The sequence below is a fragment of the Rhinolophus hipposideros genome (assembly GCF_964194185.1).
Source record: "Rhinolophus hipposideros genome assembly, chromosome: 14".
In the NCBI taxonomy this organism is placed as follows: Eukaryota; Metazoa; Chordata; class Mammalia; order Chiroptera; family Rhinolophidae; genus Rhinolophus; species Rhinolophus hipposideros.
This window is the reverse complement of record NC_138060.1, coordinates 40,812,192-40,837,944: the sequence shown is the minus strand read 5'-3', so window position 1 is coordinate 40,837,944 and position 25,753 is coordinate 40,812,192. Positions and strand designations below refer to the sequence as shown.

General features: G+C 37.7%; 2 protein-coding genes across 2 annotated transcripts; both read left to right on the top strand.

Annotated features, from left to right (window-relative positions):
• Positions 1-1,094: 1,094 nt before the first annotated feature.
• Positions 1,095-1,607, top strand: LOC308507487 (fibroblast growth factor 12-like; the record flags this gene model as incomplete). The annotated part of the gene is made up of 1 exon (XM_081072489.1): positions 1,095-1,607. The coding sequence occupies exon 1, from the start codon at positions 1,098-1,100 to the stop codon at positions 1,605-1,607; it is 510 nt and encodes a 169-aa protein (XP_080928615.1). The 5' UTR covers positions 1,095-1,097.
• A 10,238-nt stretch (positions 1,608-11,845) lies between these two features.
• On the top strand, positions 11,846-25,107 carry SGO1 (shugoshin 1; the record flags this gene model as incomplete). The annotated part of the gene is made up of 8 exons (XM_081071514.1): positions 11,846-12,138; positions 14,093-14,241; positions 14,325-14,521; positions 19,175-19,248; positions 20,914-20,969; positions 21,963-22,769; positions 24,700-24,889; positions 25,002-25,107. Exons 2-8 carry the CDS (start codon positions 14,100-14,102, stop codon positions 25,105-25,107), a joined length of 1,572 nt encoding a protein of 523 aa, XP_080927640.1. The 5' UTR covers positions 11,846-12,138; positions 14,093-14,099.
• Between the last annotated feature and the right edge of the window lie 646 nt (positions 25,108-25,753).

Genomic DNA, 25,753 nt, shown 5'->3' with positions numbered 1-25,753 from the left:
CCAGGTATCTTCCTTGGTAATAACGGGAGATCCCCACTCTCACCCAGGCCTGGAAGTCCTCCTTCCTGAGGCCTTCCTGTAACCCAGCAGGTAAGTGTCCTAACGGAGTATGTGGTTTCCCTTGCTTTTCACAGTTGCCGCGGCCTGATTGCCCATGCATTGCTATCTGGAAGTGCTTGCTGCCATATTCTGATCACCATGCCGGACTCCCTTATGCTGACAACTACTTCAGCTGGTTCTGTGATTGTTATAAACTTTGGACATTGTGTCTGAAACTGGCTGCTTCCCTTAGCCCACACCAGCCACTTCAGCAGCTCAGGTCCCACCTTGCTAGACACTAGACTAGGTCTAGTTATTCAACCTCCCCACAGACCCCAACATTGCAAAAGTTCCAGCAGGTCCCATAGCAAATACACTTCCAAAGAGGAGTGTGTGTGTGTGTGTGCGCACATGGGAGAAGGCAGAAGCTGATTAAAATCTTGTTGAGAAGATAAAACATGCAAATTATATACTACAGAAATGTCAAAATGCAGGATTCAGAGAAGACATGTTATGGGCAGTCAGGGAGAGAATGAAAGTGATAAGAGGGATTCTCTAGGAAGGTTGAGAAAGAAAGTGTGATTTCACTCAAAGAGCTGAGTATGTATTTCCTAAACTTAAATTGTTTGTGTAACCCTACCACATTTATAAACTACCTGTAATGCTTTGAATATTTTTCTTTCAATTGATTCACTTTTTTCTATTGAAATAAATTTATTTCAAAAGGCACTTTATACCATTACTTTTATATCACTATAAATGCTAGTTGTATTTTTCAAATACACATTAGACTCAAAATGCGACAAAATTGTAAATGTATGCATTCAAGTACTACCTAAAATCATTTCCCGAAAAGTGGGATGATCTGTGTCTACACCTGCAGCACCACACTCAGAGGACAGCTCCTGCTTGCAGCTTCCGGACTCAGGAAGCCTGAGGGGAAGGAACGAAGTACGGGCGAAATCACCAGATTGGCTTCCCAAATTTGGGAATCTGAAGCGGGCCCACATCTTCCGGCCAACTTCCACTGAACTTCCCAGCACTCAAAAGGGACCGAAATGGAGAGCAAAGAACCCCAGCTGAAAGGAATTGTGACAAGGTTATTCAGCCAGCAGGGATATTTCCTGCAGATGCACCCAGATGGTAACATTGATGGGACCAAGGACGAAAACAGCGACTACACCCTCTTCAATCTAATTCCCGTTGGCCTGTGTGTGGTGGCCACCCAAGGGGTGAAGGCCAGCCTCTATGTGGCCATAAATGATGAAGGCTATCTCTACAGCTCAGATATTTTCACTCCAGAATGCAAATTCAAAGAATCTGTGTTTGAAAACTACTATGTGATCTATTCTTCCACACTGTACCGTCAGCAAGAATCAGGCCGAGCGTGGTTTCTGGGACTCAATAAAGAAGATCAAATTATGAAGGGGAACAGAGTGAAGAAAACCAAGCCCTCGTCATATTTTGTACCAAAACCTATTGAAGTGTGTATGTACAGAGAGCCATCACTCCATGAAATTGGAGAAAAACAAGGGCATTCAAGGAAAATTCTGGAACACCAACCATGAATGAAGGTAAAGTCGTGAATCAAGATTCAACCTCGCTGAGAACTCTTCCCTTCGTCCCTTCTCATCCCTTCCCTTTTCCCCCTCCTCTTTACCCATTTCCTTACAATAAATCCACCCAAAGAGAGAAAAATAAAATGGCAACGCAGCACCCAGTGGTAAAGATTCTGCACTCAAAATCTTCCTTTGTGTAGGACAAGAAAATTGAACTAAAGCTTTCCTGTTGCAATGTGATAAAAAATGCATATGCACAAAGATTAGCATATATACGCACAAGGGGAAAAATAAATCAAGACTCCACAAACTTTAAAGTAAACTGTGCTGTTATTAATAGAGGGCTAATTGTAATGAAGATATAACTATAATAAAGAAGAAATAAAGTTATTACATTAAAGAACAGGGTTTTGGAGAATTGAATTTATAAATTGATGTAATGCTCTCAGTAACTTAAAGTCTGGATAATGCTGTGATGAGAGCTTTGTTTTGATTTTATGTTTTCTTTGGGCATTTGGAATTGACACATAATTGCATCCTGTTTCCTGGATTTTTTTTTACCATGATATTGAACATGTATGAATTATAGATTCTTCCAATGCGACTAAGGTATATAGCCAGGAGTCACTTACCATCAAGAAAAGTTTAAAAGTGTATTTCAAAGTTGTTAATTTAAGATTGTTTAGGTGTTTATATGTTGAATCTAATGGTATTAGCTGATTTCATTCCTTCATAAAGAGAGTTTCAGATTCTCCTTAAAGTAGATCATATTTTTATTAAATTTATTAATTTAGGATCTCATTTTTAGTAATTTAGAAAAAAAATTATTTTGCTAAGGCTGAAGTAACTTTTTAGAATTACTTGTTATTACCATGCAGGCAGTGATGTACAAGTTACGTGCTCTTACTATTTGTGGATTTTTAACTTTGTGGATACCTTTGAGAGTACAGGTGCATGTCTAGCTGTCTTAGAGAGTTTTATACCATCTCTTGCATCAGGAAAGAACAAAGCGGGGGCTTACACAAGGAAATACATCTTAGGAAATTGATCAAAGCAAATTGTGTTTGCTTTATAACTTACCAGAGTTTTATGTATGTACACAGCATTTTCCAAACTCTGCCGTGATATTGGGAGGCATGGCTGTGAAATTCCTTATTTACTATCTTACAAAGCTTGTTTGTTGCTATGTATCCTCGTTTATAAGTCTAGGCGACCATAAGTGTGTCTCCTAGAACACAGAGGAGTATTTGGAATAGATTGTACTTTCCAGAGGCATAGAGAAACAATATGGAATTGACAGCTATGGTTCCAATAGACAGGGTTGTGTGAGCAGCTTAATGTAGTAAAAAGAAACAAACAAACAAAAGTCTCAGTGTAAGACTAGGGGAATTCAGTTAGGAGTACTAAAGTATTAGAAAAATATTAGAGAAGAGGGGCCGGTCCGGTGGCTCAGGCGGTTAGAGCTCCGTGCTCCTTACTCCGAAGGCTGCCGGTTCAATTCCCACATGGGCCAGTAGGCTCTCAACCACAAGGTTGCCGGTTCAACTCCTCGAGTCCCGCAAGGGATGGTGGGCTCCGCTCCCTGCAACTAAGATTGAACACGGCACCTTGAGCTGAGCTGCCGCTGAGCTCCCGGATGGCTCAGTTGGTTGGAGCACGTCCTCTCAACCACAAGGTTACCGGTTCGATTCTCGCAAGGGATGGTGGGCTGTGCCCCCTGCAACTAGAAAATGGCAACTGGACCTGGAGCTGAGCTGCGCCCTCCACAACTAAGACTGAAAGGACAACAACTTGAAGCTGAACGGCACCCTCCACAACTAAGATTGAAAGAACAACACCTTGACTCGGAAAAAAGGCCTGGAAGTACACACTGTTCCCCAATAAAGTCCTGTTCTCCTTCCCCAATAAAATGTTTAAAAAAAAAAATATTAGAGAAGAAATGAACACCATGTAATTGCCTTGGAAAAATAGATCTACTTAGTCCTACAAATCAGGAATGGTGTAGGGATATCCAAATTAAAACGAAACAAAACAGAATGTTAAGAAGATTTATGGATATTATCAATGAGAAGACTTAGCATGTTACTTCTTCTATAACTCTACAGTCCAGCATGTATTGTTCCAAATATGACTCCCTAAAATAAATACCCTTTGCAGAGGTCTAGGTCCTCACTTCAATGACCTGGCCATTGGTTGCTGGATTCCGTCAAGGTCACTGTAGTTTCCCTCACTCTACACAATCATTATTCTCCAATAGTGGTTTGTGTACTTCACCAGATATTCTATTTATGTTATCAGGAGGTTAGAAAATGAAATGGAACTGTTTGCCTAATCAATTGCAAAGAAGAAAAATTATGTATCTAGGCAAGGATTTTGAACACGTATTTGCAAGAAACATTTGTTTAACCAAAACATTTGGAAAGTAACAAATAAAGAAATCTAAATTTAAAAAAAATCATTTCACACACCAACAGCAGTATGCCGGACACACTTTGGGGTGCACCAACCCAAAAACCTGTAGTCAGTCAACAAACTCATGATTGACCTAGCAACAGCGTCATCCCTTCTCCTTTCTCCTCCTCTCCAGCACCTTCTCCTCCATCCTCTTTCTCGTGCAGCCTTCTTAAAGGAGCTTCATGTACTCATTCTCTCCAATTTCTCTCCTCTTCTCTTAAACCCACTCGAATCAGGCTTCCATCCCTATCATTCTATCACTTGACATCTAAAATACCACTGCTTGTCAGTTTTCCTGCCTTACTGGGCACTCCTCCACCTCTCGCCTCCACCTCTTAATATTGGTGAATCCTTGGGTTCAGTCTTGTCATCTCTTTCCTTCTGTGTCCATACTCACTTTTTGGTGATCTCATTCAGTCACATGACATTAAATACAGCCTATATACTGACAACTCTTAAATATTTATTTCCAGCTAAGATCACTTCCCTGAATCCCAACCAAGTGTGTATACTGACCACCTGACATCTATACTTAGTTATGTAATAAATCTCACATTTAACATGATCAAATCCTAAGTCCCAACCTTTATCCCCAAACCTGTTCTACCAACCAGTCTTTCTATCTCAGTCGATGGCAACTCCATCCAAAATCCTATCATTTCCTACCCAAATCTCTGCTCCCATCCTGGTCTGGGCCATTATCATCTCTGTCTTCAAAACTGTGATTATCTTCTATCATGTTTCCTTCTACGGTATAATTTCAACATAAAAGCCTTTTTTAAAATGCTAGATCCTATCATTTCTCTACTCAAAATCCTTAGAGGCTTCTCATCTCACTCAAAGGGGAAAAAAAAATCTTTACAATGACCTCCAGGGTCTTAGATAACCTCCCTCCCTGTTACTTCTCTCACTTCCTCTTTTCTATGCTCTTTCTTGCTCTCTCTACTCTATACATAGTGGTGCATGTATTTCATATATTGTCACTATTCCTCAAAGGCTATGATTATCCCCATTTGTAAGATGAGAAAAAACTGAAACCCAGAGAAATTCCTTGGCTAAGGTCAACAGCAAGTGCTAGAGTCACGCTTTAAAGTCTGCTTCACTCCAAGACATGCCTCTTAAGTATATCATACAGTCTTACATAATAAACCTTTCGTTCTAAAATAACCCCAACTATATTTTAAATTTTTATTTATGATAAACATCCGATTTCGTATCAGTAGCTAAGTGGTGTTCGGAAAACTGAATATGTATCTGGAAAAAAAAATTAAGCTGGATTCTGTCCTCACTTCTTATACCAAATTTAATTCCAGGTAGAACAAAAATTTGACTATTAAAATAAATCCAGAAAATGTCTAGAACAAATCACAAGTAAAATTATTTATAATACTAGAGGAGAAAATGTTCTCAGAAGAGAAGAAATCCAGAAAAACAAAACTCAGAGTCATAAAAAGAAAAGATTGATAAACATAGAATATAAATTTTAAAAGCTGTATATGACAAAAATACCATGAACAAAGACAAATAACTAATGGGAAAAAATATTTGTAATGCATATGTCAAAGAGCCAATTTCCTTAATTTACTAAGTGCTGGTACAAATCTAGAATAAAAAGACAATAATCCAATTTAAAACAATTGTTTTAAAAATACATTAAGATATGCCCAACCTCAATTACAATTAAAGAAATGCAATTTAAATCAGCAAGGAGATAACATTTTTCATCCAACAGGAAATAAAAGGACTCTGATTCTGTTAGCTGCCATCTGTCAAAAAAAAAAAAAAAAAGAAAAAGAAAAAGAGAGGAAAAAGAAAAGTTTCAATGTTAAATTCACCTTGCCTCTCGTTCTTGCTTTGAAATGTCTTCCAAAATGTAAACCACCACCCCAACACCCTTTCAGGCACCAACCCTTAATACTCATGCTTCCATGACTGGTCACATATCCTTCATCCAGTTCCCAAAACCTATGTGCCCATAGATTTCCTAATCCATAACCAAGAAACTCCCTATAACCTCATCATGGCCCAGAATCTCTCCTCCACCACTGCTGGCCCTGCAGCCCTCACGTGATAGCAGATCATCCTCTTAGCCTCCTGAATCTTCAGGCCTCTTCCAGACAATTGTTCGTTCCCTCATTGATTCCTCTGTTTTTCCTCTTTCAGGTCATTCTCCCTCATTCACCTGTGATTTAACACATGACTCACTCCAAAACTGTGCCTTAAAAAAATGGTGGGGGATCTTATTGTCTACACAGAAGACCAATTGAATAACTGACCTCAAAAGTCCCTGACTTCATCTCCAAGATCCTTCATTTTTACTGTAACCATTACTCCCATGGTAACACACCTTAAACTTTTTCATTTCCTGCAACTTCTCCGCCCCAAAAAGTCTCCTTTTCAAACAACCAGGGTCTTACAACAACAGCCTCCCTTTCCAATTTGTATTATTAACCTCATCAGAACTTCAAGTTTATAAATGCCTCTATTTTTTCTCAATCTATCAGTCCTAATCCCCTATCTTTTTTTTTTTTTACATATTTACTCATCTACTTTAGATAGCATAAATCATCATTTCAATAACACTGTTCCCAATACCCTACTGTCAACCCTTGCCCTTCTCTCCCAGACCTGCATTCATCCAGGCTCTTCCTTTTTCCACACCTGCAATCAATCAGCCATGCACTACCGGAGGAAGTCATATGACAGGGCAATTAGGTCCCATTCTACATTCACAAATAATGGTTTTCCTTACCTTTTGCCAGATCTCAGCCCACTTGTTATTACATCAGAGGATCCTTTCCAGATTGCCCTTGTGTAGTCACCTGGGTACAATCATCCTATTACATGCTCTCCCAGCAATGTGTTCACTTTTTCATCACACTTATCAGAACTGTGATTTTACATTTATTAGATTGGTACAAAACAAATTGCGGTTTTTGCAATTATTTTTAAGCTTTTAAACCGCAATTACTTTTGCACCAACCTAATATTTGGAAGTGCAAAAAGGCTGCATGAAAAAGTTAGACGACCTGAACTTTTCGCCAACAATTCATGGCTCTTGCATCACGACAATGCACCAGCTCACATGGCACTGTGAAAGAAAGACATTTTGATGACATTCAGGACATGTCATCAGGATAGTATGACGACAGCTCTGATAGTATGACAGCTCTGATGGCCATTCCAGAAAAAGAGTTCTAAAATTGCTTTGAAGGGTGAACTAGGCGCTGGCATCAGTGCATAACTTCCCAAGGGGTGTAGTTTGAAGGTGACCATAGTGATATTCAACAATGAGGTATGTAGCACTTTTTCTAGGATGACCTTGTCATCCTATATATGTATATATGCCGATAGATATGTGTGTGTGTGTGTGTGCGCGCACTTACTAGTTCATTGTATCAACACATAACACAAAATCAAACAGCAATAAAATAGCACATTAGTAGTGATCTGTGTTTATAACATAAAGCTTTAATAAAAATGACACATCTCTGGCATGTGAGTATCCCTTTCCTTATGGCATAACTATGACAGTCACAATAAATTGACAATAACATGATTTCCCCTGAGTACAATACTAAATCCTGAGTACAGAATCCTTCTCAATACAAAGTTCAACGGTCATTGCTTCATTCATTCATTCATGCAACAAATATTTGTTGTGTGTCTCTTCTGGGATCCAATGTAGAATAAGACAGATACAGCCCCTGTCCTCAAAGCTTACACATTTTAGGAAAGACAGACATTGAAACAAGTAATTACAGCATGATGAAATATGACATGAAAGATGAAACTTTTTTGTTATAGCTTGTTTAGGATTTAGACCCTTCTTAAGCTCCACGCTTAAGAAAATATGTCCCATAATTTACACAGTTCCCCAGATAAGGCGTTCCACTCACATTAACCATTCCTATGAAAGGGATATTTGAAATATCCATTGTAGCTAAGCACAACTGCTACACCAACAATATAGAGGTTCTATTATTAAAAGCAAAGGGATATCAGAAGGGTAAGAGCAGTCTCTGTCTTAGTGTTTAAAAATACATTTGTGCTGTGAATGAATAAAAATCGTTAAAGTCACTCTATCGCCTTGATTTCCTTAACTAATACATTCAAGTTCGAATTCTCACTTGGCAATACTCATTTCTTTATCTTAGGTCATTAGCATTCTTAGTTATTAAATAATTGCTTCATAACTTTCCACAGGGGTGTCCCCTGTTTTCCCAACTAGATTAAGTCCTATGTATACCTTTTCCTCTTTATTTATAGAATACTATCAGTGTGCTATGAATTATTTCTCTATTTAATAAGTGTGTTAGTTCATCCAGGCCACTATAACAAAATATCATCATCTAGGTGGCTTATAAACGACGGAAATTTATTTCTCACAGTTCTCGAGGCGGGGAATCCTGTGACCATGGTGCTGGCAGATTCAGTGTTTAGTGAGGGCTTCCTGGTTCATACAAGATAACTTCTTACTGTGTCCTCACATGGTGGAAGGGGCTAGGGAGCTGAGCTCTGTGGGATCTCTTCCATAAGACCATCAATCAATCACATTCATGAGGGCTCTGCCACCGAAGACCCCCCTCCTTAAGCACCACCGAAAAGACCCCCCTCCTGCCACTACCACATTGGGTATTAGAATTATAACATGTGAATTTTGGGGGAACACAAACATTCAAACCATAGCAATAAGTAATTCCTGATATTTGAATGAATAACATGCTTCAGAAAAAAGATAAGAGGAATAATCACATACTATTGTGATGATTATCAATACATGTCTCACATAAGTGTCTTCTACTATGGATTTTTTTTTAAAGTATAGTAATCCTCCTTTTCTGGGGTGGGGGGTATACATTTCAAGACCCCCAGTGGATGCCTGAAACCACAGATTGTAACAAACCCCATATATATATATATATATATATATATATATATATATATATATATACACACATGTATTTTTTTTCCTATACACACATACCTTCAAGAGGTAGTATTGCAGATGAGTTTCCATCTAAGTAGGTCTCCACATGGTGTGAGCAATCAGGTATTTAATAAGAGGTATTTCTAAGGAAACAAAAGCAAACCAAAGGTTAATAGTTGGAGACATTATAAACTTAGTTTCTGAGTCTAAAGGACAGTCAGTCGAGAAATTTTCTAGATTTGAGCTTGAAGCATCTTTAGGTGGCAGAATGACAGTCTCAATCTGATCAATTTTCCTGGCTTGCAGTTTGAATGTGTGATGACGTCAGGATATTCTGGTGAACTCGCTGAGCGGCCTACACAGAAGTAGACATGAAGATGGTGCATATATGATCTGTTGTGGCGATGTCTCTGAAGTTTCTATCTATTTGTCCCCCATTAGCTAGCTAGGATTGGGGGGATAGGACAGTTTAGTGTTTGATGATTGTAAGTCAGAGGGTAGGAGAAAAATGGAAATGTTAGTCTGAAGAGCTGTAGCCAGATATTAGAGGAAACTAGAAGAATTCAGGACCCAATCCAGTTTTCAGGTAGATAACAAAACCTCAAAGGCAATAAACAGGACTAGATTCTAATATTGGGTACACAATAGTTTTCTATTGAAATACAATTGTTCTCTCTACAGTCACCCCATTTTTAACAAAGATATTCAGAGTCACATTAATTTGCTTGTAAAATAAGTCTAGTTTCATTAAATTTGCCCTGGTTATTTAAATAAGTATAGCAAGAATAGTGACTTTAGGCACATTTTTAGATATAATACTTCAGTTAAAGTTTTGCTAATATCCAAGGGGCTTTATTGGCTCCATAAAGTCAACTTTAGTTTCTTAAAATTGTCTAGTAATAAAGAATCTCAGAATAGATTTTTTTTAATAGCCTCTTTTGGCTAAGAAGCATGAAAGTTCAATGAGATTCAAAATGAGTACACTGTTCAAAGATAAAATTGTGAAGAATTTCAGCAAGGCCACAGAACATTAAACCAAGTGTGAAGCCCTTCTGAATACAGGGCCCCAAGCACAAAGTGCGCGTGTCATGAAAGCCATTTAGTGAGCATTCTAAACACTGTATGGCAATGAGGCAGCAAGAGACAGGGAGGGACATACATATTACACATATCTCATACGTTCATATTCATGCTCCATTGTCTCATCAGACTTCACAAGCTCAAAGATAAACTATTCAGCCTTTCATGATGGCAAGTGCAGGGCTTTTCTGAGCCTTGATCGCATGCCCATGAATCTAGCGCTGCTCTCGCTTTCCACTTCACGCCCTCTAACCTCAAGTAATTAAAACACCTCTCTGCTCCTTCCTTCCTGATGCCTTTGCACATGTGAGCTGCACTGCCCAGCAACAGTAATCTGAGGACTCATAGAGGTAATCTTGTGGGTGACAATTGGAGAACAAATTATGGGCTGGAGAAGGATGTTCTACTCTCTTCTACATAAACTAGGAAGGCCTGAGGTGAGGCTGAGACTAGAGTGAGGCTGTAAATGTTAGTTATCTCTACAAACAACAACTTTATAATAAATTGAATCCTAGATTCGAAGCACTTGTTTAGGTTTCAATCTATTGTTTGATTGTCCCCGTGAATATTTATTGACTTACTTCAAATGGCTAACCAGATGAATATTTAAGTATGAACAGACTAGCTCCTACCTTTATGCCACTTGAATAAACAGGCAATGAATGACATTATCAGTACCACAAGGAGTACCAAGGGGGGAAGCACATGGCACTAAGCGAGTACAAAGCAAGGTAGTAAGGATGCTTTGCGGGTAAGTCTTCTGGAATTCACCTCTACAATGAAACCTGCAGCATGGATGGTAAGAGGGGCCGGGGTAGGGGAGGAAAAGACTCTTCCTGACAAACATTCACAGCATGGGCAAAAGCAGCAAGAGGAATTACAGTGAAAAGAAAGAAAATTCAGAAGAGGTGGAAACAGGGGGTTCTTTAAGGAGCAAACACCTGAGGGAGTTAAATGCAGAGGAGAGCCATAATTTAAGTTTCATAGTCAATCAAATCTGCATTGCCAAAATATCAGTGTATGAAAAACAGAAGGGAGTGGGGTGTGCAGTCTGTTAGTACTTGTGCAGCTCACAAAGAGATCAGGTAGTTGGCCGGATTAGGGGATGGAAAATAGTGAGGTTTGGATGTGGGCAATAGTTAGAAAGTAGAATAGACAGGATTGGCTGGTTGAAGGGCTGCGGGAAGGCTACGGGGGAACAATCAATAAGGAGTCCCCAGACTTCTGGGTCCCTTAATTGGATGGATGCTGGTCCCATTTCCTTAGGGTTAAAGAGCCCGAGGTAGCCGGGCAAAGAGAAAGAACCTGGAGCTGAATATTTCACGTATCTGCGATTTACCTAATAATATCCCGTTAATCCAAAAATCTGCTCCCTATTTTGGTTTTAATACCCCTACAATCTGCCTCCCGTTGAGCAGGTTCACTGCGTGGGCGGGCAACCAACCTAAGAGATTATTCTCACAAGAGGGAACCCTTGAGCACAGCCTCGAAGACGGACAGCTAAAACTAAGAAAACAGGAAGCTTTCCGACGCCCTAAAATACCCACCCCTCGGAGGACTGGGAGGGGCTCCACCTCCAAAAGCCGACGACCGAGAGCGGAGGCGTGCCAGCACACCCAGACGTGCCGACTACGGGCTCCGCCCTCCCGGGACGGGGGCGGGATATACCCGGATGTGGATTCTCGGCTAGTGTGTGTCACGTGAGGACGCCCGGCGGGGCGGGACTCTGCCTGCGTGTGTGGCTGCGCCGTTGCCTCACGTGACCGCCTCCTAGCCAGCCAATGGGTGACCGCGGCGGCGAATTTCGAATGTGGGCGCCGTAGTAGGCGGGTAACGGGAGACCGTGCCTTAGACCCGGAGGGTGGGAGCACCGAGCACACTCAGCCGGACAGTTTCACGCAGCCTTGGAATGTGAGGAAGAGGGCGACAGCTGCGGCAGACGTGGTGGCCAAGATATCGTTGTGGACGTACCTGTGGGAGGCGGATCTCCTGGCCCTGTTCCGGCTACGCACCCCGTCTCCCCCGCCGCCTGGCTTTCCTGGAGCCCCTCGGAGAAAGAGGCCGCAGGATTTTCAGGTGTGGATCTGGCGTATCGTGACCCTTGTTCTTCTTCCCTCAGAGGTCTTTCTGTCTTTCGAAGTTTGGTGTCCAAAAGCTCAGGCTGTGGAGTCGGACCGACCGGGGGCCTTTCTCGTTGCGCCGCCACCCGCCCCGCGCTTTCCGATGATCTAATTTCCTCTTCTGTTAAATAAATGGGGACCCGCGCCTCCTCTCCTGCCTTCTAGAATTGTGTGAATTTAGTGATGTGTAAATAAAGCATTTACAGTGGTTAAAAGCCAGGCTCCAGCTAAGGGCGCCCGACCTGGCAGCTCTTTGTGCCGCGCAATACTGTTGACGCTGTCGCCTACGGCTTGCTGGGTCACCATGGAGAACCCGGTGCTGACCAGTGACCGACTGGCTGCCTCGGGGGCTGGAGTGATCACAGAATTATAACGGAGGTCAGACAGTCTAGGTTCTTTTGAATGCAGACCCCTTACCCCAATACTACACAGATCAAGACTGTCACCCCGCACCGTGACCTGTTTTCATTCGTTCTCTCCACCACACTCCCTGTTAACACCCTCGGCCTAGACAGGAAGTAAAACTAATGACATAGCGTGTTTCTTTTGTGACTTTAAGTTGATTAAATGGAATAGCAGTATTTTACATGACGCTGTGCTTTTAAACTACTTTTAAGTGGATCAGTTTCTCAATCTGTATGGCTCTCAAACATCTGTTCCAACTTCAAAACCTCCACCATGGTAGGTTGTTTTATACAACCCACTTTACATTAGTGCATTAAAAATAGTTGTGCTTGTTCTACGGGGAGACATCCCAGTAAATATTGTATCTATACTGGCAAAAAGGAAATATTTAAATGAGACCTACAATATCTATATTTTAAGACCCCAGACATTGCACAGAGGGAGATAAGTAAAGACTGGAGAAATCCTCAAGAAAACGTAAGGTTCAGGAAAATATTTGACTGAGAGAATATGAACGTAGCCTTTGTAGTGAAAACCGTCTACATAGATTGTTGTAGGAAACACTTATGTGTTTGCAATTTTAAGATCCACAAACTGCAATCCAGGGTATACAATGTTCATGAAAAGTAGTTTGGCAGGCTTAGTAGCAGAACACTGAGGCACACCTGATTCGCAGCAGTGAAAGATTTGAGTAGACTTATTAATATACTGAATAGTGTATTCCACTGTCATTGCATGCTTTGCTACTTTTAACTGTGAGTAAAACAATCATTACTTAGTCTGTTTTACTATATTCATGATGTACGGGGAGTTAGCAGACCTGAGTTTTAGAATAACTTTGAGAAAACGGACATTTTCCTGTGCCCCAGTTCCTGCTGGTTCTAACTCTATCATTGTTATAACAGCTTATTAAAATTATATATAGTCCTACATAGTTTAAACTTCGCAAGATCACTTTGACTTTCTAGAGAGTGTGTGCATATCTGAAGTAATAATTGGTTAAAAGAGTGTGGAAGAGGAGACAAGTATTCAGGTGACCTAATCTGATAAATTAATAATATAGAGAAAAACTGGAAAACAAAGCCCAGATATATGATTGCCTCTAAACTAATGCTATAAACCTAATAAATACTAAAAGTTGGTCATAAACATTGCCTGAAGGAAACATAAATAATATTAAAATGTAATTTTAAGCATTTCCCATAGTACCTACTATATAGTTAAGCCCCCAATGAATTTGTTAAAGAATAAATAAGTATCATACTATAGTCTTTGGGTTGGAAATCCATATTTACTAGACTTTCCCTATGAAGTACCTGAGGAGGATGATATGCCAAAAATACTGAGATTTAAAAGTTGTAAAATCTAGATTATTACTAGGTTAGCTATGTACTTTGTGCTAATTCTTCAGTTACTAAGTCTCTATTTAATCATTCCTTATGAATAGCCTATGTTTTCGATCTTTTATGTTTGATGATATTATCTTTATTGTTTTAAATTCCTAGGCAGAAGATGGCCAAGGAAAGGATCCTCAAAAAGTCCTTTCAAGATAGTCTTGAAGATATAAAGAAACGAATGAAAGAAAAAAGGAATAAAAGCTTGGCAGAGATTGGCAAACGAAAGTCTTTTATGGCTGCGCCATGCCAAATAATCAGTAAGATTTTCATGTTGTCCTTTTGCATCACTTTTTAAAGTTTAGATTTAATAACTAATAAAATATTTTTTATCCTCTTTTAGCCAACACTTCTACACTGTTAAAAAACTACCAAGACAACAACAGAACGTTAGTTTTAGCTTTGGAAAATGAAAAATCCAAAGTAAGAGAAGCCCAAGACATCATCCTACAGCTGAGAAAAGAATGTTACTACCTTACATGTCAGTTATATGCATTGAAAGAAAAACTTACTTCACAAGAAACAGAAGAACCTGCTCAGGTATTTTCATTACAGAGGCTGAATTTCTTAGGAAAAATTGTTAAAGCTATGAATTAGTAGATCAATTGTAATTCTATGAAATAGATCAATTACACTATTTAATTACTGATCTGTTATAATTGATCAAAATATCTTTCTTCAGTGCTTCAGCACAGCTATTGTGTGTGGGCAGTTAAGAACGCTTCAAGCATATAGGTGATTGAGGCTTGTACCTGTATAATGGTTTTGAAAGCATGTACCATGTTTCCCCGAAAATAAGACTTAACCGGAAAATAAGCCCTAGCATGATTTTTCAGTATGACATCCCCTGAACATAAGCCCTTAATGTATCTTTTGGAGCAAAAATTAATATAAGACCTGGTTTTATTTTTGGGGAAACATGGTAGCAAGACAAGGTAGAGAAGAATAGGTTAGCATTTTGCACTGCTGGTCCTTTTGAATGTTGAGCTAAGTGAATCCAAGATAGGACAACTAAGCTAAAAGTCTAACAGTGGTAGTTGAAGGAGATTAGTCCAAAAGTTTTAATCAATGCTATAAATCTTAGCTTTTCTATGTAGTTTTGCTACATCCAGTGGAGTTTTTATAAGAACGACCTTAATTTGGGAGTGGGAAGAATTTAAGTGCTTTTTAGAGAATCATTTTTACCTACTAGAGGGCTAAATAAAGAAGACTGTACATTAAACTCCCAAACAAGAAATGTCCTGAACATTTTGCTATCCACATTTTAATCTGATTCTGCTTGTGTCCGATGCTGTATAGAAGGGCCAGCCAAAATATAACAGACGTGGAGAAAGTTTGTTTTAGGATATTGTTTGTGTCTCATTGCACACTAATGCTGAGAAGCGTAATGATGAGCTAATTTCTCCTTTCCTTTTCCCAGAAGTCATTGCCAGGGAAACTCATGGGGCAGACAGAGAAAGAGAAAAGCAGTGCTGAATGTCAGGTGTTAACAGAACAGTTTACTTTCTTCTCAGGTGTCCATTAGTTTGCTGTGCCAGTGAAGACAGCTGTATTGGCAGGAGACCAGAGAAGAAAGCCAGACCATAGTGATTAGGGTAGGGATATGGACTTCAGAAAATTAGTCACCTCTCTGTTGATAGGAGAAGTCAGTGAAAGAGTTCTTGCTTCCCTGCAACTAAGGTGACTCCATATTTTTTCTATGTATGATATATAGAATGTGTGTGTATATACATATATATGCTTATATGTGTAATAAACATACATATGTATACACACATATACGCAATATATACAGATACAGTGTGATAGAAAATAGTCTCTATAAAGATAAGATATGATTTCTTTACCGTCATGTGAGGGTTAGATTATTTTAAAAAATAATTTGCCTTCAGAATGTAATGTTTCCTAATTTTGTCCTTTTCCTTGTTTGGTCAACTGGTGAGGGGAAAAAAATCCCTCCAAAGACGTATGAATCTTCCTCTTCCCTTTCCCAAGTTTTTGCTGAAAACACACATAGAATAGTGTAAAGTAAGTACCCAATAAGATAATCACAAAAACAGTGGGGGGAAATTGTTATTGCAGGCCTTCTGATATTTATCGATGATTTTTGAGTGTTTGTTAAAACATGTTAGTTGCTGGGCAAAAGTGTTCTTACATTTACAACATCAAAGTTTATTTTCTGCCATATACTTGTTGCATATGTTACTCATGCTCAACCATCTCTCTACACTCATACTTCCATATTTATCAAGTCATTTGGGCAGTGATGGAGAAGCTTAAAATGGATTAATAAGACGAACATTTTTCTTGCGTACCAATTGTTAACTTAGCTTATAAAGATTAATCGAAATTAATTTCTAATAGGCTTAAGTCCCTGAATTTTACAATGGATCTTTTTAATTGTTTTTAAATTATATCACTCTGTAGTTAAATAGTCTCCTTTATTTACCTTCAGTAATAATACTAGTTTTAGAACATTAGCTATACTGATAATAAATTTTAAATTTAACAGGATTAAATTTCTAGTCATTTTGTTTCTGATGAATAATTTTAACCTATTCATTATAACATTAGCGTATTATATGTCCAAAAAATATCAAAAAGAACCTGAAATGAATTACAGTGATTTCTAAGGAATCAGACTAGAACTCTCATCTTCCTAATACAAGTCTGCAAATCTGCCTTTATCTATACTTGTGTTCTCTATCCTCCCTCTTGTTGCAGTGACAGAAGTGTCCCTGCTCCTAAGTCCAGGCCCTCTTACGCATCAATTCCCTTCTTTTCATCTCCGCTAGGACTTGGCTCCTGAAAGTTTACGCTCTCTTCCAACATGTATCTCCCTCTCTGCTGAATCATTCTAGTTATCATACAAAAGTGCTTTAGAATCCTCAATCTTAAGAGGAAAAGAAAATAAATGAAATCTCTCCTGATCTCCTATCTCTCTATGCTTATTTCTGTGCCTCTGTTCCCAGCAGAACTTATCCAAAGAGAACTGAGCACTTACTGTGTTCATTTCCTCAGCTTCCATTCACTTTTGAACTTCCATTCACTCTTACCGGGCCTTTACCCATGCCATTTAATTGTCAATGTGTGTCAGAGTCACCAAAAATTCCATGTTGCCATATTCAGTGGTCACTTCTTTCTTTTTGACCTTGAAGTAATATACAACACAGGATTTACACCTTGCTGGAAATATTTTGATCTCTTAACCTTTCTTACCGCCATATTCTCCTAGTTTTCTTTCTACCTTTCTGACTGTTCCATATCAGTCTCTTGCTGGCTTCTTTACTTTTAAATGTCAGTTGTCTTAGATCCATCTTACGAGGTATGATCAAAAGATACAGTGAATGTTTAATAAAAAAAATGTATTACAGTAAAAGACACATTGTCATTAATCCCCCTCAAAATATACCCCCTTGCTTTGAACACTCTTATACCATCGTTCGTGCCACTTTCTGAAACAGTTCTGGAAGTACTTTTTCTGAGTGTCTTTATTTCATCCTCCATCATGACAATACTCCACGTCACATATCACTTCTGGTACTGCAATTTCTGTCAAATAAAAACATTACAGTGTATCCTCATCACCTTATTCACCAGATCTGGTACTGTGTGACTTCTAGCTCTTCCCCAAAGTCAAAATGACCATGAAAGGAAAACGTTTTGAATCGATTCATGACATCCAGGCAGACATGACAACGCAACTAGAGAAATTTATGAAAGAAGATTTCCAGAACTGCGTCAGAAAGAGGCAAGAATGTTGGGATAAGTGTGTTTGAAGCGATGGGGTGTATTTTGAGGGGGATTAATGGCAATATGACTTTTACTGTAATAAATTTTTATTTAAACATTCACCATATTTTCTTATCATGCCTGGTATCTTATCCTCTCCCATAGCTTTAAATACAGTCTATCTGCTGGTAACTTCCAAATTTATTGGTAAACACCTAAAGACACACACACACAGCAAAAGAGAGAGAGCTACTGCTTCAAATATCCACTTAAATATTTACAAAGGATCTCAAACATATTTTGTACAAAATACAACTCTCTTCTCCTCCCAAACATATTGTGTACTTCTACATTCCTTTGTTACGCATCTCAATAAAACAGCCTCCCCATTTGCTAAAGTCAAAACCTTAAGAGGCTACCCTCTCCTCGTCCCCACCTCCATTCCTCTTCAATCTGAGCACACTTTGTTATCTCAAGACCGACTCAGCTTCACCTCCATAGCCACAGGATTCCAGTCCTGTCTAATACCATGTCTTCCTTGATTTACTGTGCCTTCCTAACACCTGCCCTTGGCTCTTTTCAATCCATGTCTCACACAGTGGCCAGATTGATCTTTTTAAAACTTAGATCACTTTATTCCCTGCTTAATATTTAAGCAACTTCCCATCACACTTAGACTAAAATCCAAACTTATGGCTCTCAAGGCCCAACGTTATCTGGCCTCTGCATGCACATCTCCTACTGTTCTTTTCAGTGACTATGTTCCAGCCACAATGGCCTTTCTTTTCAAACACAGCAAGATTTTCCCTACATCATGACTTTTATATTTGCCATTTCCAGTTTTCTTTTCCTCCTGCTCTTTCAATGCCTGGCTCCTTTGCACTGTTCAGATTTCAGATGAAAGTCGCCCTATCTAAAAGAGCCCTCTACCTCAGTTACTCTCTGTCACTTCATCCTGAGTATTTCCTTCATAGCACTTAACATTACTGAAGTGATATAGATATATATAGATATATATGCAGGGTGCCAAATAATGTATACACATTTTAAGAAAGGAAAACTTAAAACTGTAATACTCAAAATATACCGATAACAAAAGATGAATACAAGTCACTTTTGACTTCTGCAATTACAAGAGAGGCTCAAAGTGGTTACCATCAGTGTCCAGACACTTCTGATTACGGCAAACTACCGCTTGAGCAACGTTGACCAAAGTGTCCACTTGTATACATTTTTTGGTACCCCCAGTATATATCTTTTCCTTTTTTAAAGTTTCTCTCTCTATGCTAGAATGTAAGCTTTAAGAGGGCAGGACTTAATCTCTTTTTTAGCTACTAGACCCAGTTCCCAGAACTGCCTGGCAACATGGTAGCCCGTCAGTGTTTATTATTGAATAAATGAATGCTTTGTTATGGATATTTCTGTTTTACCAGTGTTTTCTTTGTTTTAATACATTAACAGAACCATGAAGTATATCCTTGTGGAATGGACTCCAATAGTGACAACTCTGGGGATTTATTTGTGAAGGATTTACCGTTAGTATCAAATTCATTATTATGATTATTAATACCAAGAAAGATTTAATTCTGTGATCCATTTATAAAAGAATATTTGCATCATATTGACTCATATTTAGAGTCTGATGTTCTCCCTACTGAGAACGTATTTAAGAATATTCGATATTTTGAAATTCTGTTATATATAGCCAAGCCAAAGCCTTCTTATATTTAGTTACTTTTTTGATGTCTTAGGAATAAGAAGCTTTTCTAGAATTTTAAAATTATTCACTTCAGTTATACTTTTCTTGTATCAAGTTTTTATTCTAAGAAGGATTGGTTATTCAAATGATGGTATTTTGCTAGTACTACAAATAGTCTGATTTAGAAAAGAAATATAATAAAACATATTTAACACTGTCACACTGTCTTGCTTAACCAGTTTATTCTTAAATACAATCAGATCCCATATACACTCTTGCCCTTCTCTCGGATCAAGTGTACTGTTTGCTGATGAATTATTGAGATATAATTACATACAGTAAAATGCACAGATGTTTATTATACAGTTCAATGAGTTTGACTAATGTATATACCTGTGGAACCAAAAAGTCAATTAAGACATAGAGCACTGACATCACTCTATCTCGACTTTCTCAGTCTTAACACTTTGACATTTGGGCCAAATCATTCTTTGTTGTAGAGAGCTGTCCTAAGCATTGCGGGATTTTTAGCAGCATCATTGGCCTCTGCCCACAAATGCTAGTAGCACTCCTCTTCCCCAGTTATGAGAACCAAAAATATTTCCAGATGTTGCCAAATATCCCCTGGGGGAATATAATTGTCCTCTAGTAGGAACAACTGCCATAAGCCATTCCCTCAGATCCCTTTTGAGTTGTATGCCCCCTTCCTCTCAGAAGTAATCACAAATAGGATTTCTATCTCCATATTAATTTTAACCATGAATAGTTTTAAAACTGTTGAACTTTGACGATTTGACAAAATATGTAATAGGCAAAAAGTAAGATGAGGTAATTGAGTTTTTATAAGATTTATAAAATTGTAATTAGTTGATTCCCATAACTCTTTTACCTAAAACTATTTAAATTTTGATGTCTAGAGGTGAAAAATTTTTTTAAATTTTAAAAATAAAATAATTAAAATGAAACAGCTGGTAATAGTGTTAGAACATAAAGAAAATTTCTTTTTCCATGAACCAAAGGAGGACATGTTTTTTTTTAAAAAAATGAAGTGTTTACTTCAGAGGAATCAGTAGTTAAGCACTATAAAAGCATTTGCCATCAAAAAAATTATAATTTAGCTGATAATAAAGCAGACTCCTAAAGAGCTGAATAATCAAACTACATTTCCTTAATGTATTTTATAAATCAATTCTGATTGGCTAGTTTTCCAGTTAAATGAAATTATGAGTTATGGCATATTTTTAAGGAGGAACTGTCCAGTTTGATATGTTAAAGTATTCCAGTAGGAGTTGAATGTCAGTCGTAACAAATCAGCCTCCATGTAATCAGTATAAATGTGTTTTGGTTTCCTTTTAAACAGAACAGATGTACTAATTTAGAATGGAATTATGAAATAATACTGAAGGAAAGAAAAAATCTTAATTTTAAGAAAAAAATCTTAAATTTATTTTTATTGTGTAATTGTTAAATAAATTTCTGTTTTTCAATGGTATTTTCTAAGGCAAGTTCTTCAGGAAGATCACCTTCCAGGACAAAGAGAATCATTCCAAATGCAAGGTAATTCAAGTGAAAATCTAAGAATACGATTACGGGCAAGATGAGATCTTTGAGAACAAGTAACATAATTCAATTTTCCAATTTTCCTTTTCACTTTTTAAATCTGCTTCCTTGGTATGCTTCTACCCACAGCAAATCTGTTTATTTTATACAGAATAATAAGAGATTTAAAATACATCTGTTTATTTTGCAAAATCTATAATCAGAAATCTTGGCTACAACTGCAGCTACAATTTACTGAGCCAGACTGTGTCAAGCTCTATGCTACGCATTTTAGGTATATTGTCTCTGCCTTCACAACAACCTTGGAATATAGGAACACTTAACCTTCACAACAACCTTGGATTACAGGGTCCCATTTTATTCAAAGAAGGAAAGTATCTCATAAGAAGTAGCCCAGTTGGTAAGAGGTAGGGTTTAAACTCAAAGCTGAACTCCAAAATTATCCCCTTCTACTTTTAAATTGGTATGTCCCTGTACTCCAATATCAATCCTCTCTACTTGAACTAAGCTTAAAGCAGGGGTAGTATTCGAGTAAGCTAAACCAAGTATCCTCACTTTTATTGAAAATAGAGATTATATTTCTTACCTGAAAGGTTTTCTAATTGTCCCATTTTGCTAATTTTTTAAAGAACAACTTAGCTCCCATCACTTTCTTGGTGTATTTGTCCTATTTTGGAATCCTGTATCCTGTACACATAAGATACATAGAGACTACTAGTTATCTTTAAACCAGGAGCACATAAAACCCAAGTTAGAATATTTTTTAAAGTTATATAAGATTCTATCACAGATCAGATATAAGCCAGCAACTGATCATTGCCAAATAAATAGATGATAATATTAAGTGCCCCAGATTTTTATTTACTTAAATATGGGGAAACTACAGAATGATTTCATTTATTCTATTTTTAACTTTGAATTCTAAGATTCTTGAGATTAAAATTTCCATAGAGTAAAACTGTTTTTTTCATTTACTTTTTAAATTCTCAGAGCAAATACCTACTATTCCTCAAGACAGACTGGAATTTGATTTGGATTCAGGCGAAGATAAATCTACTGATGTCTTGCCTAGAACTGTATCTCTCCGTCGCAATTTAAAGAAACATTTTAATGATCTATGCGAATTCAGTACTTTGGATAATTTTGAAATCAGTCATTTATCAGCACAGTCTTTTGAATTGGAAACAATTAGATCTGTAGACCCACTAGTAAACATGCACGTGTCTGAAAATGTCGGACAAAATGTTTGTCAATGGAACAAAGATCAAATTAACTTATCACCAAAGCTGATTTACCAAGGAAGATCTAAAACAAAAGAAGACATTTTTTTAGAATATAAATCTGAACAAACTAAAAGTAAGTGTAGAGATGCACAAAGAAGAAAAAGAGAAGAGAAAAGAAGAGCTAACAGGAGAAAATCAAAATCTGTATCTAAGTATAAAGAGAGAAAAAGTAAAAATAAAAAAACAGTTTCCAAAAAGAAGTTGGATGATTTTGTCACTTCTGGTGATGCTTACAATTTTAATTCAGAAGAGGGTGTTCACCTCACTCCTTTCCGACAAAAAATGAGCAACGATTCTAAAAGAGAAGAAAACAGCAGTGACTCCGAAGTAAGCATCTGTGAATCAAGTGATTCAGGAGATGATTCTGATGACCTCTATTTGCCCACTTGCAAGTACATTCAAGGTCTTTCCGAATCAAATAGGAGCCCAGTCACCAGGCCTCGATCTAAAAGAACTCTAAAATGTAGGAATGAAAAAGAGACCGAGGCTGTTCAGCCAACACAAACTCCTACCAGTAAGTGATCTACTTCTTTGCCTGCACTTTCAATGTTTATGATAAATGATCACTCCCAATGCTTATATACTACATTTGCCATCTGTTTCTCTGGGGGAGGTTAGAGACTTACCATCTGTCTCTGAGGGAAATAACAACAGTCTGATTAAATAGTGGGGCACTGAGGGTAGAAATCACAGTTGTGTTGTTCTGACCTGCTTTCAGCTAATTTAAATCCTCTTTAAGAACAAATACTACTTGCTATGGAGAAAGCATTTTTACTTTCAGTAAAGGAAGCCTTCCAAGGTGAGGAATAAACTGCGGAGTTAGGCTGAGTTAAAATATCTTTTATACACTCACCTGTAACATCCCCTTGAAAATGAAATCAAGCTTGAATCCAGTGACTTGTCATTATAATGGCTTTGTTTTATATTCAATTTGACAGGAACCATGATTTTAGGTAATTTTCTACTTAGTGAAGGTGGCCTAATAAGACCAAAAAAACTCTTCCCTCAATTGATGGGCCTAGTATTCTTTTGTAAGACATTTGCAAAACATCTAAAAACTGTGGCTTAAAAAATCTTTTGTTAGAGCAAAAGTCAGTATGGTTCAGAGCCTGGTGATACCGCCTGCACCTGCCCACAAAGATACTCACCTGAGAATTTTCGTTAGTATGGTAAAACCAAGGTATACAGTCAGGCTGTAGCAGTCTCAAAATTTTGTCATATTTCATTTGATCCTACTAGGAACAACTCTATGAAGTGTAGGTATCAGGACACTAGAGCCAAAGAGTTACATGACTTTCCAGGGTCAACTAGTTAGGTGGTAATATGCTATAATGATGGTAAAGTAGAGCAAACAAGATTGGGAAAATGTTGATAATTACTGATGCTAGGTAACTATGGGTTCATTATACTGTTGTCTCCATCTCTGTGTATACTTGAAAATTTCCTAAGTTTTTAAAAGAAAAAAAAGTCCATTCTAAAACAGTGCTACTCGGGGTATTGTCCCTGGACCACCAGCATCAGCATTACCTGGAAACTTCTTAGAATTGCAGAATCTAAGGCTGTTCCCCCACACCCTTCAATCAGAATCTGCATCTTTTTAAAGACAAGTTCCTCGGGGGGTTGTATATACATTGAAGTTTGAGAAGCATTGTTCCAGAACATAGCAACTGATGTTCTTGCTTAACCATACTTTTCATAAAGTCAGAATAATTTGTGTGATGTAGTATGCTTATGTGGAGACAAAAGAGAGTATTTGAATCTCAGATAACCCCAGAGAACATGGTTGTTAAATAGTCATTTTACAGTTACAATTTTGTTTTTCTTGTGGAATGATTTGCTTTTTAAAGCTATTTGAAGAGATTGTTTGTCTTGCAGTGACCTTACTGTGTGCTGGGTACCTGTCTCCCAATATAGATGTAGCTCCAAAGTAGAATAATTTGCTTCTGACAGGAAAAACACTGGGTAACTCGAACCTACTAGCTTTACTAGAGGGAACCCCCTTTCTCCTGGTTTACACAGAGGCTATGGTTTAGAATTCTCACATATTAATAGAATGAGTTTAAGTAGCATTATAAGACTATAGGGAGCCACTTGATAAACTTTGGTACTGAAAGAGAAGGTTTTGATGATTCTACAGAGCAAGGTGTGACTAAAATGAAATTCTATAGTTTAATTCATTATGCCCAAGCTATCCTAGAAAATTTTTAATCCTTTTTTAATTTCTAACAATTTTAAGTTTTAGTCAACTGTCGTGTCAATTTTTCACATCTACAATAATTAAAACTTCAGTGTTATCTGGGATGAAAAAATGAACAGGTTAAAGAAATCTTATACAGTGCTGGATTTTGTATACATTTCGGATATGTAATTGCATAAAATTTTATTTCCTGTGGTTTGTTGTTGGGTTTTTTTGGAACCATATTCAGTAAAAGTTGTGTTTGTAGGTGCCCTACCTGAAGATCACCAGTCACCTCATTTTAGCCTGAAGGACATCACCAATGTCTCTCTGCATCCGGTAGTGCAAATCAGGAAACTTTCTCTACCTCCAGAACAGAATAAAGCAAGCCCAGCAGTGTCTCTGCCTAAGCGTAGGTGCACGGCTAGTGTGAACTACAAGGAACCCACACTCAGTTCGTAAGTATTTAATTTGTGGGAACTCACCTTTCACTGGCACATGTTACAATAACTTTATACCGAAGACTAAGGTTAGTATTGGGACGCTAACAATCTCTTTTTACCTTCATAGGAAACTGAGAAGAGGGGACCCTTTCACAGATCTGTGTTTCTTGAATTCGCCTGTTTTCAAGCAAAAAAAGGATTCCAGACGCAGTTCTAAAAAAAAAAAAGTATGATGCAAATAGAATGAAGCAGTTGTCGAATGCTGTTTAAATTTATTCTGCACCCACTTATAATGCTCCAAGAGAATCCATAAGCTAATACACAAGGGTGTTGAACTATTGCCATAGAATATTCTGTGGACAGGACTCTAGATCATGAACATTTCTTCAAAACTGTATTTCATTTGTGATTTTTTTTCTTAAACCTTTAATAGATTTCTTTCTTTTAAATATAACTGGACTTACGCACTATTATAGATTTCTTATACTGCCTAAAAACCTTAATTTTAGTCAAAATGTCTCCTATACCAACATCTTGGAAATTAATAATTATTCAAATTAAGATATGTTTTAGTTATAAACCTCTGGCATTTTTCTTTTTCCTTTAAGTGGGAATGCTAGAATGAATGATTTTTGAAGACAGGCTAAGATTCTTTTGAAACTCCTTATATATTTGAATAAAATAAATTCTTGACATTCACAGTAGGGTATACCCTATTGTTTGTGGATCCCTTATACCACCGCTATATTTAATTTGTAGATAAAAATGTGTATGAGATCATGATTGGAGAACTGATGGTGGCTTAAGCTGACTGACTGGGTAAGAAACTGAACCCCAAGCTCTAGGTGTATGTTGTTCAAAGTGATCAGCAAAATCACA